We start from the raw sequence: 15,637 nt of genomic DNA on the forward strand, positions 1-15,637 counted from the left end.
AATCAGCATACTTTTCTTTGGACAAAATGGAATGTTCCAAATGATGTTGTATAAGCATTCATTCAAGAGGTCATTTTTCTATTCATTTTTTATTAGTAAAACCTGTTTACTAAATAACTGTAGATTATGAAAACTTTTTACAACATTTGACTTTTACCAACTGTTGACCTGGAAAACCCTGTACAGTATGCCGTGCACCCCTTCATAACGGATGAATCCATATTCTCATTAGCAACTATGCACTATTTTCGGTGAAATATTCATGCCTAAGACATTCTGTTAAAGCATTCTTAGGTCTATATTTTCCTTGAATATGTATGAAATTATACTAATAATTGTATGAAACTTAATTTGACTATATAAGCAATGAAACAAAACATTTAACCTTCTTTGAATTATTTACTATTTTATGTCGTACGTACATCCGGAAAGCCGTTGTTTGTCATTGTTTAGATATGGCGGCCACTGATAGCATTCGGGTCGTGGATGATGACTATGTTAAGAGAATTCATAGTAGAACAACATCAGGGCATTTACACAAGGGTAAAAAAAGTTAACAGAAATATTTTTAAAACACATGAATTCTTGTGAAAATAAAAAAAAAACCCTTCAGATTATAAACCTAGATTCAAATTTTCATTTCTGCTAGTTACTGCAGTATGTTTTTCTGTTTATATTCGGAAAGAGTTATTCATATTCCGAAGTAACACTTTATAGTGTAGAAAAAATATGACATTGTCCATAATTGCTTTTGAACGTTGTCAGGAAGTTTGAAGTATCCATTGTAATATTGCAATGGCAATATTTGTTGTAGGACATGGCATTGTGGCAGCAACAGCATCAATACCTAGTAAATACCAAACAATTGTGACTGATAATAGTGACAAGAAAGGATTCAGTGCCCAAGCAAAGCGTTTCCGATCAGACTATGCCATGGTGTGTGAAATAGAGACTTACAGTATTTACCCTTTTTATAGAACTTCATACATAGTCATTTTTGACTCCCAATAAGATTGAATATAAGAAGCTACAAATTAGTTTGAATATATGAGAGGCTGCATACTGAGTTATAATTTTCATTTTATCATGCCTTTTTATCATATAAATTTAAATTTGCCTGTATTTTCTCACAGTATGCAGATGGGGAGTAAAATTCTTAATGCATGCACATACCAGCATTATGATGCATGCATGCCTGTTTAATTAAACATTCTGTACCAGAAAAAGAAGTAAATTAACAACAGATTGTATAAGCTGTACACCTTTGTCTAGAGATTTTGTTTGAATATTCAAATTTCATCCAACTGGCTCAGTTTTTCTCTTCTATTTCTTATGTATCCACTTTGTGTACATTGTTGAAGTACATATACTTACCTCATACATTTATTTCCTAAAAAATCATTGTACTGGCCTGTACAGACAGATGCACCTGGGCCTGGCAACTACGTTAAACACACTTCAATAGAAAATAACAGTGTCTCTTTTTCCAAGAGAGGGACAGGAGGATTCGCCTCAAAGGTAGTCAATGATAATTGAAAAAGAAGTAGAAAATGTCTATAAGCAAAAAGTTAAATATGTTTGTTAAAATAAAATTATTATTGCAATTTTGATTTTAAAATTTTTATGTAATTTTGATTTTAAAATTTAATGATAGAAAAAAATCACCTATAATTTTGAGGAGAAAAAATCAGTATAAGAATCTTTCAGAAAGATATACATGTACTTCATGACATATTTGTCTTCATTTAAAGTCTAAAAAAGGATTAAAATATCTTGGTACTTGCGCCCCTGGACCAGGTGTCTATGGCATTCCAAGCATGCTTAGGACTCAGAATGATTTTAATCGATCAGAAGTAGGAAGGTTGTTTCAGAAACCAATTGCACACTCAACAGAACCACAGAAAAAAGAAAAACGTCCTGCACCGAATCAATATGAGGTAATAAAAATTATAAAAAAGTTATATTTTTAAAGTATTATAAATTTATGTTATTGATTTAGTAGAGTGATTAACTGACTTAGATATTCACATTCCCTTTTACCTCTGCTCTCATACAAGTTTCTGGAAAACTGCTTTTTTTAGGTCTTAAAGGCACAAACTGGAAAGACCAACAATGTAACAGCTGATGCTGCTTTTAAATCAAAGAGCAAACGAGAGCTTATCACAATAAAAGATATCGCCAATAACCCTGCTCCAGGTACAGCAATTCCTGCCAAGAAAAAATAGTAGACCCCCTACAAATGTTATTACAATATTTAATCTCACCTTTACTTGTAAAAGTGAATTGTAAATATATACCATTTGCTCTTTTGGAGAATATTGGCATCTAACTGTGGTGTAAGAAGCATATTCTTTAATATTTTTTTTTTTCATTCAGGGCAATATTCAGTAAAGGACCACCTTCTGCATGAGAATGTCAAAATACCATTTTCAAGTTTTAAATCGAGATCAAAACGACAAATGCAACCAGATCCTCCTCCTGTAAGTGTTCAGTTTACATGGAATTTTCATATCAGCTGGTTATCTAGTTATTCAGACTGGTTATCTAGTTATTCAAACTGGTTATCCAGTTATTCAAAGAAACACTTTCAGTGTGTAAATTTCATACAGTTAATGATGTAAAATGTGTCATATTCTTTTATCTGAAACTTTCAATGTATAACTCATGTTTTAAGGTTCCTGGCCCTGGTGCATATAAACCGAATGAAGCTGTGGACCCAGCCAAAAAACAGCTTTTTCCGTAAGTAACATTTAGTGTACAATAAGTCTATTGAAAGTCCACTGACTTTACAATGACAGGTTTTTTCCTATATCTGGTTATATTGCTAAAGAAGTTGATGAACATTAATATTAAGAGATTGTACTTAAATTTTGATGAGTTTCATTATTTCTTGAATACTCGATCAATTACTTGATCCCTTTTTTTCTATTTGATTTAAATTTTTTTTACAGGAGGAAGCATTATTTATGTATATCAGCTCCTGCCATGCCTTTACCAGATACTCCACCACAGCCTGGGCCAGCTAATTATGATGTGGTTGATTATGAGGGTCCACCCAAACATTACATGTCTAGTTCTGCTTTCGTTTCCACAACCAGTCGATGGACAGGAAATCAAACAGCTGGAGATTTACCTGGTCCAGGTAGGTTTTGTCATGAAAGAGTTCTTTTTTAATATGTGAGAAAAAAGAAACATCAGCAGGCTTGATAGTGTAACAAATCTAGAGAGCAATCAGGACAAATCTTCCAAATCTCCAGAAATATTTTGTTTAAAGCATTAGTACAGTTCAGTCAATGTTGTTTGAAGCTTGTAACAAATTGCATGATTATTGTGTGCTCAGAATGTCCCTGGTGTGTCAGTGTCAGGCATTTAATCTCACAATATTTTAATGGGAGATAGAAGAGGTTCTAAAGAATTTTCTCATGTTCATGTTGCATACTTGTAGTTTGAGTGATGTACTCTACTGACTGTGCAGTCCATTTGTATTTGATCAAAATTGCATACATGGTTTTGTAATTAAAAAAAAAAAAAAGAATCACTTAGTTGTCTTAAGTATAAAATAGTTGATGAGATTGGGTGATCAAAATCTGACAACATTAATTTTCAAAATGAGTTCTTTATTTTAAAAATTGATGAATTGGCAGACTGTCAGAGAAGGTACCTTATATTTAAAGAAGATCCATATTAAAAGTTAATTAATATAGGACAGTTAATGATGATGCCAGAAGCTGTAAATTCTGTAAATGAGACTCAATAGATCTACATTAGGAGATTACTGCCTTCAGCATGTGTAGGAGTGATTTACCAATTCAGCAAAATCATCACAGAATCTCATTAAGCAGCAATTCTTTGTGATAAATGGAACATGACAGAGTCATTTATTGGTCTTTATTTGTTGTAAAACTCTTTTATTTCCTCAAGGCTTCCCTAATAAACCATTGATTTAATATTGTATGCATGGAGTCTTCATGTGAAGCTTTTAAGAGCCGCTGTTGAGCAGTTTCTGCACATCATGTTCTGTCACAAAGTGTTCAGTGATAGATTTATACACTTTGAACAGTAATTTCGGCACAGAGTGTTCAGTGGTAAATATATACACCTTGAACATTAATTTAGGAATATATAGCAATATTTTTTGTGGGGGAAAAAATATATATATAGTGAAACTGTAGTAAAAATTCAATGGTATAGGTAACTTTTAGATTAAAATTAAATCCAAGGTAAACAAACAAGTTCACATTTAATACACTAAGCACTTTTGCTGTGCGGCTCTTCAAAGTATTACAAAGTTTATAAAAACAATACATCTTCATTGTTATGACATGGTTATTTAGTTTAGGTTTAAATAATTTTACAAAGTGTAATCTTCCTTGGCCCTCTGTAATTGTTCATTATTTTCCAAAACATTATAAAATGGAAATATTAAAAAGTTTCCATTCAAACATGAATCAAAATGTTCACTGCAAGGTGTATTCCTGACAGAGGGGTCCCGTATTTGTTGTTTGTGGACTCTTACATGGTCAGCTAGTTTATTGTAATTTTCCCCGCATAATCTAGGTTCAAATCCTGGCCTGTTCTGTCACATTTTCCCCTTGCCAGTTACATTTTGGGGAAAAAAAGGATAAATGAAAGACTCTGAGTTTAAATATTTTTACAATTTTCATTCTTATTCCAGTAGAAACCATATACGTTACATTCTGATTGATACATTGTATTTTAAACCTCTACAGGACTGGGCAGGTTTTTATGAACTGAATCCTCAAAATGGATTCATTGGGAGATGAAAATCATTATTCTTGATGGTTTAAGCTGGGATAGCTGTCAGATTTCTTGGTTCTAGAGCTGCTATATATTGATTTCCCAAAACTCAGATCAGAAAATTTAATAATCTTTCTTGTGTCTTTGTAGTATGAATAAGTCATTGCTGCATTTGTTGAAAAGATGTCTGTGTGTGTTTGGGGGGGGGAGGGGGGGGGGGGGGAAGGGGGGGTCAAAAAGCAAATTGTGTGGAATTTTTTACAATGTGTCAAGCTGGCAATGTCTTTAACTTTTTTTCACCTTTTGTTGTTGTTGTTGTTGCTAAAGAATGTTTACCAAGTATATGTATAATTTTTAAATAAAGATTAAAAAGTTAATTAATGCATTTTAATTCAATTTAACTGGTATAACCAGTCAAACCAGCAATTTATTTCTTATATATGTTTTTTTTGGATGTTTGTTTGTTTGGTTTTTTTTTTGCCATATCAGAATATTTCAGACTGTGTAATGTGTATAGCCCCCCCCCCCACCCCCCACCCCATAAAATAACTTGGATGTCCCAGAACTGTATACCCAAGCAATAATTACATAATTACATCTTACTTGAAACATGTCACTGAATTTTTTATTCAATTCATGTAACTTTCATAAATTGTTCATGTAAAATGATTTACTGCATGTACATTGTGTACTGGTGTACAAGTAAAATACTGTCCAGAGTAAAATTGTTCTTTTTCCTTTGTAGCTCATTATCGTCCTGTGGAGACGGGGAAACAGTCATTTATATACAATGCTGCAGGGAAGTGGATATAGTCCTGGAAAAGAAATTTAGTCTTCTTAATTGTGAGTGAATACTGAAAACAAACAGTATTAAAAATTATTTATGAAACAGTAATTCAGTGAAAACTTAAAGATGACAATAAGGTCTTGCAAAAGTTTAGGAATGAGACATGACAGTGGAGGTTATTGAATAATTCCCCAGCTGTCTGGTAAATTGTGTGTTGTCAAATGCTGTATTGGATGTCATTCCGGGAGGATTACTGAATTTACAGTTCATCTCATCAAACTCTAAAGAAATCCATCAGTTTTGTGTAAACAGTCACTCTAAATGCAGAGATCTATTTCATGTCTTCAGCATAAATTTCCTGAGCTGCCATTATATGTTACAATAGGATCTTTCAGAAGCCATGGCAAGAGCTTTTATTGATTTTTTTTGTCCTCCAAAATGAAATTCTATTTTCTTTTATGAGAAGATTCAACATTGGTTCTTTAAAGCTGTTTTTGTTTTAGTTTATGATTTTATGTATTGTATTTTAAATAGAGTCTGAAATATTTTTCTCAAATTGTAAGCTATTTTATGAAAATAATTCAAATTCCTTTAAACATTTAAATATCTTCATCTATTGCTAAACATTTAGACATATGCATATGTGGCGTTACTTACATTAACTGAGGGACAATAAAATAAATAATAAATTGCAGTCAAATATAATTAAATTAATCATAAAGGTGCCTATTTAGATCCAAGCGTGCCTTTTTCAAAGCCTTAGATATATCAAAGATGCATTTTTTAAAATGAACTTTACCTCTTTTTGTCAATTTTTTCTAGTTTGTCATGATTATGAAATAACTATCTCTATTTTTTGACAAATGTTTTGTACTACATGTATGTTTATGCTTTTTTGTGATATATTATATATTTGTTATTAACTGTGAAAAATCATGTTAAATTATAATAATTAAAATGTTTAAAATTTTATAACTGACTCATTCTATTTAAAAAATACGATTTCTTTACAATGCCCAACCAGAAAATTCTAATTTATAATTTATTTGATGTACATGTGTATATTCATAGATGTATGATCATTTAAAAAAAAAATGGGTCAGAAACATTTTTTTATTTCATTTTGATAAGAAAAATTACATAAAATATGATAATTTAATAAAAATTTTAGGTTACATAAACGAAAAAATTGAAGCTTATATAACTTTAATGTTATGTAATATGAGCCAATGTTACCAGGTGTGTAGAGCTGTTGTATCAATTATCTGTAAACAAACACAAAGACCTGAACGCCTGTGAGGCATGTGTTAAGCTTTTGCGGACTCAGGGTGTCAGGAAGCTGTTAAAACTTAGCTCAGTCAGTGTTCAAAAACAGAATTAATTATATATTTGTAAGATACATTTATTAACTAACAATGAGTTATCTTTATTTCTGCTAGAGGTCATTTAATTGAAAACAAAACAAACCACTGGTTTCATAACTAATAAATATTCCGCCATACAAATTGTGATTCTCGTAAAATTGTATAGATCAATCAAAATTTTGGACCAGATAATTGATACATGTAATGCCACTCAAAATGTTAAATTTGGTGTTTAGTTGTACTATAAATAGGCAAGTTCAAAAAATAATATGAAAGTAATTTTAAAAGGATAACACAAGCACACCCCATCCATTCATCTTTCTTACTATCATGACTATTTCAGTGTATTACAGAATATGTTAAACCACAAATATATTCTGAATATTGTGTCGTTTTCTGTATAAAAATATTGGAGATTTCTGGGAGAAAGTTGTACTCTTAAAGGCTTTTTTTTCTAATTAAAGGCCCTGGTTTATCTTGAATGATATTTTGATGCTTTGACACAGAGCCCAGCATAAAGTTATTTAAGTAAGGTTAATATAAGAATCAAAATTAATTATTCAGCTAAAGTTCACCGCCAGCATTTCCCTCGGGTAAACGCCCTGGTTTGGCATTATATACAATATTTGATAGCAGCTTTGCGCCCACACGAGCTCGATCCATCCCTGATGTATTGTGATCTATCAAATACATAGTCATATTGTTTTATTTTGATATATTTATGAATACAAGAACCGACATTAATATTTTCAAAAATCATGTGTAACTGAAAAGTTAACATCCTTTGGAGAAAACATGACGTACGTAGATAAATGTAATTTCTGTCTGCGATCTAGAAATAAGTAGAATAAGTAATTGTATACGAGATTTTAATTACAGGTAGTGTTTCAAAAGTTGATATTTTTTTCTTTTCTTTATGAAAAATAAGTACATGTATTGATGTGAGTATATAAACTTAAAGAAGGAAGAAACCAGTAAGAAAGGAATTATCGCATCAATTAATTTTAGTGTAAACTTCAATACCTTTCCTCTCCTGAAGAGATTATTCTCTATAGAGAAGTGGACAGGCTTTTGGCGAAAGTCTGTCCACTTCTCTAAAGAGAATACTGAACAGATAAGCGCAGTCTATTGAAAAGGTTAAATTTGCCACAAACCATATAAAAAAAACAAACTTTTTAAAAATATTAAAGTATATTAAGGTTTCCTGTCGACTGTCTGAATACTACTGTTAGATGAAAAGCAACAAGATAGGTCAATATAATTTATTGTTATACCTTTAAAAATTTGTTCCTATGTAAATCAATACTAATAAAAGTCTAACATTTCCAATGTTTTACTGAGCGGGCATAAAAAAATCGATGTTTGACCGCGGAGTGAGATATTGGACCTGTCGATGAGATGTTGGACCGCTTACGTCACATAATAGGCGGGGTCAGCTAAATCTCATTTGCATTCGTTGGTGGTCGACATACATGTATGTCCCCCCCAAAAAAGATAAAATATATAAATAAAAGGTATAACAAAACATTTATTGACTGTGGTCTTGGGCAAAATGCGTTTTGTCGACCCGTCGAACCAAACTGTTTGCCTTCGGCCTAACGGCCCCAGGCAAACAGTTTGGTTCTTGGGTCCGACAAAACGCATGTTGCCCTCGAACCCAGTCAATAAATGTATATTTTTTTTTGAACAAATATTGATTCTACATTTGATTATTTTCATGGTATTGCTCAGGAATTGTCTATAAAGAGAAGAAATGTTGACTCAGTCTAATTGTGTGACTACTTTCCCTAACATAATTATACGGGCATCACATAGATTTCGAGTCGTGGAGAATTTTTTTTTAATTTGTGCCTTCTGATGCTTATTAAGCCCTAGATGGCTTGCAACTATATTGGTGCTTGTTCTAAGATTTTCAAAAAAAAAAAAAGTACCTAAAAGCCTATTGTGCACGACAAGAACTGCACCATGCTAGAGCATAGGCCTATTTTCTTAAACAACAGAACGACATGTACACTCATTATCGGAAGTTTTACGTTGTACACATGCAGCGAAATAGAATATTTACTTCTCTAATGTTTGTATGGATAAATTCTGTTTAAAATTAATGGAGTTTTGTCAGAAAAACCTTGATTTTTCTGATGTTTTTTTTTTTTTTTTTTAACTCTGTTGTCCTCTTTAGCTGTACTTGTCGGAGACCAGAAGAGCGTATGCATTGGTAAGGTGTCCGTCCGTCAGTCTGTAAACAATTTTTAAAATGTTACGCCTCCTACAGTTTTGGTCCAAATTAAATAAGACTTAGTACTCAAGTAGACTACACGAAGATGCACAATCCTGTATATCGGTTTTTGATTTCGACAAACACTGTTGCCTCATGGTAAGTAAAAATAGAAATTTCTTTGAATTCTTTCAAAATGCTACTCCTCCTATACAGTTTTGGTCCAATAAATTTAATTCAATAAGACTTAGTACACAAGTATACTATACTGTACTAAAATTCCTAATTCTATATATCTTTTTTTTATTTCGACAGTGTTGCCATGGTTACTAAAGATAGAAATTTCTTTGAATTCTTTCAAAACGCTTCTCCTACAGTCCTGGTCTGATTAGACTTTACACAAATAGACCAAGCCATTCCAAATTTTTACTATGTTTAGCGGCCGCGGGCAGATTGGTTTAGAGGTTATGAAATCAAAACACACAATTAAAGTCGACAAAAACAAATCTTTGAAACGCAATTTATGCTTTTGGGATCGGCGTCTTTCTTTTTTTATGTGGTATACCGATTTTTTTTATTTCACTTAACTAGTTGTTGAAAGTTGCGAGGAGAATTCTCAAAATTAATGTTGATGAGAAATTCTAGAATTGTGCTTAAAATGTTGTTTTTTCCCTTTTGGTTTGTGTTTTTTCCGGATAGAAAGATAGGTTTTCGAATTTAGGGTGGACGCTAAACAAAGAAAAAACTTTGAATGGCCCTATACTAAGATACATCTTTCTTTATTTTAAAGTACACACCGGTAGAGCTATAGTCTCTTCAGAGACTTCTAGTTTGAAATGGTCACATGATAATAGTTACGTGTCGATATCATTTGCGCCCTGTGATTTGGTGACGTCATGGCCTCTGGTCCTCAATCAGTTTATTAATAAGAACTGAAGCAAGATGCCACAAATGTAAAATACACACACATGACAGAAACCCTGATTTGGAAAAGTTTCATGTACACATAAATAAAGAATACTTTTCTTTTGAAAGACCTTTTGAAAAATGAAATCATACACAATGACTGAATGAAAGTATCCTAAGAGTGATGGGGACTTATTAATCTGAACTTTTGAAAATAAAACAAAACTATCTTATTTCTTACTACAATGTTTAATTCATTGAGTAAGGTTGCATTGTATTTCTTGAGACAGTAACTTGTGCTTTTATATATAATGTGTCTTTGTATATCACTTACTGCTCCCTTCTGATATAATTTTGACAATCAATGGGAATTCAAGGGGCACACTTATTTATCAATCCCTAAAATTCACAGAATCTTCTTTAAAGTGGATTTTCTGTTTAGAACTGCCAGGCGGCTGAACACTTTTTACTTTAGAGGTAGCAGGAATGGTCATCTCGATCGGACTTAATGGAGGTTTTTCTTCTCCCATCTGAATTCTGATTGCTTCCTCGCCGATCTCATCGGAACACATATTTGACATAAAAGTAGGGAACATCAGAGCCACGGCTAGAAGGATTCCCCCAACACAGAACAAGACCAGACCTACAAGCTTAAGCAAATCCAAGGTAGTATTAAATTTCACGGCATCTTCATCCACATAACCAACATTATCCTCTTTTTCTCCTTTACTGATAATGGGTTTAGTCGGAATGAAATATCCCGCCAAAATTGCAAGTACCCCTAACACCAGAAGATTAACGCCAATCCAAATGCAAACTTTCAACCATACCGGACGACACCGTCGGCGTCGCGCATGCGGATTAAGAAGATAACGGTTGTCATCATCTTCCTCATAAATGCTCGGATCCTTGTATGTCGCCGAGTCGTAGAAGTTATGGAGGTAGGACTTCACTCCGAAGTAGTACGGACAACTTCTCTTTTTCTCTCCCAGTACATCGTCGCTGAAAAACGCTTTTCCTTTCTTTTCTTTGGGCGTGGAGACTGTATCATGTTTTTCCTCGGCGTATTTTGGGGAGATTGGGTTGTCTTCACATAGACCCGTATTCTCCTTGGACATGACGCCACTAAAAGTCTCCGACGAAAAAAGGTCCTCACATTATGTTTACGTAGGAACTGGCCTAGAAAAAGACAGGAAAAACAAGATCACATTTCAAACAGTGGTTTAAACAAGACATAATTAACAATTTCCTCCGCCTACAATTCGGCATAATTCCATTGATTATTGGATGTTAAATAGCTACAGATCTGTTTTTTTGGTTGGAAATACAGTGTACTGCGATGGAACAGCGTTGTGAAGATGATGGGATTGTTTCATAATTTTTGTTTAAAAGACCATGCATCAACAAAAGAAAAAAATGTCACCCCCACACCTACACCTATTGATTTCAGTAAGGAGGACGTCTCAGATCTGAGAGACCTCGAGCTCGGCTTAAGGGCAGGAAAAAAAATTGTGTAAGGATTTATAAGGGTGTAGCAAAAGGGAGAAGTATGAACATGATAATCTCAATATATCAGAGATTTGATATATACACCATATGCAACCACAATAAGTCAAAAATTGGATATATACAGATCCATTCAAATAATTTTGTTTGTAGCGAGTGTCAACTATACAATATAACCGGAAAATGAAAAAGAGGAAGCTATTGTGGTCCTTTGCTTTTGCTACGCTACAATGTACCTTCCCATTAATAATGCTAACCAGCTTTTTCCATATATGTAATAATTTTAAAATTTCTGGACTACAAATAGAGGAAGCAATTTCGACCTGATTTTTGATATGAGAATTAAATATTTTAGGAAAAAACCTACAACTTATTAAACTACCACAAGGTAGTTATTTTTGCATTAAAAAATCAGCTATACTTTTTACTCTATATAGGAATGAGTATTTTACAAAAATAAAGTCCATGCAATGCGTTTTTACTCTGGTAATTAAAAATATCGTTTTTTTTTCACTTAAAATATTTTTTGTTTGTGACAAAAATGGATCTCAAAGACTAATGCTTTTTAAATACATCCACCTGACATATTTAACTTGTATGTTATGAATTATCAGTTTATTTTGAATTCTGAGTAAAAGACACTGGAAAACAAACAATTGTGTTCGTCTTTGTATTTTAGTGATATTATGGAAATGTTATTGAAAAACTGTTTTGATTTTGTTATTGTTAATAAAACGATATGGAAGCAATCGGAATACAAATTAAGCCATTGATTTTTTTATTATAGGAATCGGAAGGCGTTTATGCCAAGATAAAGTTGTTTGTCGTGGCGAGAGCCGAGAAAAAATTACGCAGAAAATGGTTATTTTTTTTAATTTTTCTGCTACAAGCTGTACAAAAGAACAAAACTTAGTATCATTGTGAGTTTCAACACCAGATTGACATTTAGAAAATGGTAATAATGATGAAATCTTCGACTATTGACGTCATTGCATAGTGAAACTCGCCACTTCCCGGAATTATTTACAGCACTGTTGTTGAACCTCAGAGTTGATACTCGGGTCAATAATTAGAAACCAGTCATAAGACTGAAATGTTCACCAGCATAAAACCGTGTAAGCCTTGGTATTCAATCTCACATAAAAACCCAGTGATTTAATAAATAACTTCACAAGGGTTCAAATGCCCACTGGGATAAGAACTGTATTGGTCACGCTATTAATTCTGATGAAACTCAAAGGTACGGAAGAGTTTATGATAGGTTTATGTACGAAGAACATAATTATCTCTTGGCCATTTTTACTCACATCTTATTTAAAAATATATATAAATAAAAAATAAGCAAAATAATCTTTCATTGCTTAATTAAGATTGTAGAGAGGAATGAAAATCTTAAGCATTCAATTTTTAATGACGTTCGATAATTATCTAGCATTTTATTAGTATCAAAATTTGTTCTAAAAATGTTATCTCCCTGCCATAATGTGTGATTTACCCAAATGCGCATTCTTAACATCTAATTTTATTCAATGTGAGAAATCAGTTAAAGAACGTTTTACATCTTCAACTGAAAAAAAAAGGTTTTCGCAGATTTACCAGAAATGTGCTGTTGATCCTAGATAAACAATTAGACAGAATTTAATTCCGACCAATATTTGATTTGCATTATGCGATTCTGAAAACAAGAATATCAATATTCCGGTATTGGATCGTAAAAAAAAATAGCGATAGAAATCAGCCAGATTAATTAATGAAATCACAACAAGGCAACAGTAATACCTTGAAATACCATCGAACCTGTAATCAATCAGAATCAATCGGTATATATAAAATGAATGCCTGAATTCCAATTAAAAAGAGACCATTATATTGACCTCCAGAAAGATTCCTACGCCTTCAATGCAGTTCAATAATTCTATATACCACAGTCTGTGATGTATTAATATCAGAGTGATCTACCTCAGATTGATGACGGTGGCAAATTAATTAATGTTGACATTTTTATTGATTACTTGTTCAGTCTTTGACGCATGCACGAAACGGTTCCATCATTAAACTGCCATCTTCATATAGATACACATAACCGAGTCTCCAACTGCAGCATCATATCAATTTGATACTTATACTACAATGTACCTTGATATTATACTGTTTGATAAATTCGTACCAATGACCATAAATCAAATGATATATTGAACAGCACAATGACCGGAAGTGTTGAATGAATTCAAAATTAAAATGTGTACCATAATCCTATGTCACTATATCCCCCCCCCCCTCCGTTTCTGCTGCTTCCTGATTCTTTAGTCATTCTGTAACGTGTGACGGAGCACTATATATGTGTATGAATTCATATTTAATGACCATTTTATATCAGAAATTATACGGCTCATTGACAAACACATGAAAAAGAATAATTTATTTTAAATTTGAAAGAACTACTCTGATATAATGAGAACTTTTGAATACTCATAAACCAAACGATTTTGACAACCTACAAATAAATACACGAATAATTGTATATATTCATATTCTATCAACCATGCAGGGGCATAGAGTGACTATGCCCCATTAATACGACTTTAAGGATTTAGTTAATTAAAAATAGAAAGAAAATATCCTTTGAACAGAAACTTCATCAAAGGGTGCATGACTTTGAAATTTTTAACACATCACATAATATTTATTATTCACTATAGTATAGATTTATAATGATATATAAAACAATTTCAGTCCGCACGAATCAAAGGTAGGGTTAAAAGCTCAAAGGTTTCTTATTGTCCAAAAAAAAAAAAAAAGAATGAAAGGAAGAAAAAAACAAAGAAAAGGGCGCCGGCATTACGACTATTTCCCTCCGTGACACAGGCACGTAGTGTGTGGAAGTGACCCTCTTTTCCAAACATAACTTTGAACAAAATTATGGTGCATCAAAAGCTAGAATCATTCCTCTGGTTTAACATTAAAAGGATGTTACAGAATGGTTTAGAATTACATCCTTGTACGGAATTTATTCAGCATGCTTTGAGATTTGAATGTTTGAGAAAACGCTGCTTTAATGTCTTGCCCTGACCGTCATATAAATGACTTGGTACCTCCATACCTATCTCACTCGATACTGCCCATTAGTTTAAAAAAAATGTTCCACGAAATTTTGTTTTCTAAATATATGTACACTTGCCTTGGACTGTTCATTCTAAACACAATATTATATAGGAAAAAAACCCAACAGAAAATCGGTCAATTTGCCGACTCTCCTCGGCTCTTTGGCCCTCAATCAATTTTTTCTCTCACAGAATCTTTCTCCTTTATGTACATATAAAGTAGTGTGGACGATATCTTTATTTATTATACCTCTGTGAATTTTTTCTATAAAAAATATTACGAATAAACATGCTATTTTTTCCAAACAGCCCCTATCGTGGAATAGTTTTTGTGCTATTTGCCCATGGTGAAATAGTCACTAAACTATTCACCGGCAGCATTCTGTTTCCCTCGCTTTTCATCTCGGAACTCTTCTGGTTTTATACAGGTTGTGACGTAACACAAGTAAAGACTGCTTCGGTATAATAAAACACTTATTTACTGACTATTCGGACAATAGCAAGTTTATCGTTCCCCTCGACAGCAACTATTTCCCTCGGCTGCGCCTCGGGAAATAGTTGCTGTCTTGGGGAACGATAAACTTGCTATTGTCCTCATAGCCAGTAAATAGGTGTATAATATGTATCACCACTTCACGTATTACTCCAATAATTCATTAAAAGGAAAATGGTTTCAAAAGTTATAGTACAAAAGTCAGTGTCACTTTTTACAAAATTTGCCAAATCATTCTAGGACGATATAGATATTTTCATTGAGTGAAAAAATCGTTTTTATTATAAATTGCTAGTCCTTCTATTATATTACAGGTTTGGTCCGATTTCAATGAAACATGATACGCAATAGACTACACCAGCAGACATCATTTTTGTATCAGATTCTAACTTCGATGAACAGTTTGCAGTGGTAATTAGTACATAGTCCAAAATAAAATCCAAGTTTGGGAGTTACTGTTTCAGAATTGTGTGAAAATACCATAATTTAAATTATACATTTTTTGCA

General features: G+C 32.7%; 2 protein-coding genes across 2 annotated transcripts; one reads left to right on the top strand and one right to left on the bottom strand.

Moving 5' to 3' along the window:
• The first annotated feature begins 406 nt into the window (after nt 1-406).
• Nucleotides 407-6,378, top strand: LOC133190806 (O(6)-methylguanine-induced apoptosis 2-like). The gene is made up of 9 exons (XM_061326495.1): nt 407-543; nt 815-936; nt 1,420-1,518; nt 1,752-1,937; nt 2,082-2,196; nt 2,377-2,480; nt 2,675-2,739; nt 2,952-3,142; nt 5,504-6,378. Exons 1-9 carry the CDS (start codon nt 456-458, stop codon nt 5,569-5,571), a joined length of 1,038 nt encoding a protein of 345 aa, XP_061182479.1. The 5' UTR covers nt 407-455; the 3' UTR covers nt 5,572-6,378.
• A 3,878-nt stretch (nt 6,379-10,256) lies between these two features.
• On the bottom strand, nt 10,257-11,211 carry LOC133190807 (neurensin-1-like). Its single transcript, XM_061326496.1, has one exon. It carries the CDS (start codon nt 11,146-11,148, stop codon nt 10,423-10,425), a length of 726 nt encoding a protein of 241 aa, XP_061182480.1. The 5' UTR covers nt 11,149-11,211; the 3' UTR covers nt 10,257-10,422.
• Between the last annotated feature and the right edge of the window lie 4,426 nt (nt 11,212-15,637).

Source organism: Saccostrea echinata, unplaced genomic scaffold (genome assembly GCF_033153115.1).
Source record: "Saccostrea echinata isolate AGI-Se365-2 ecotype Australia unplaced genomic scaffold, CSIRO_AGI_Sech_v1 ptg000022l, whole genome shotgun sequence".
NCBI lineage: Eukaryota > Metazoa > Mollusca > Bivalvia > Ostreida > Ostreidae > Saccostrea > Saccostrea echinata.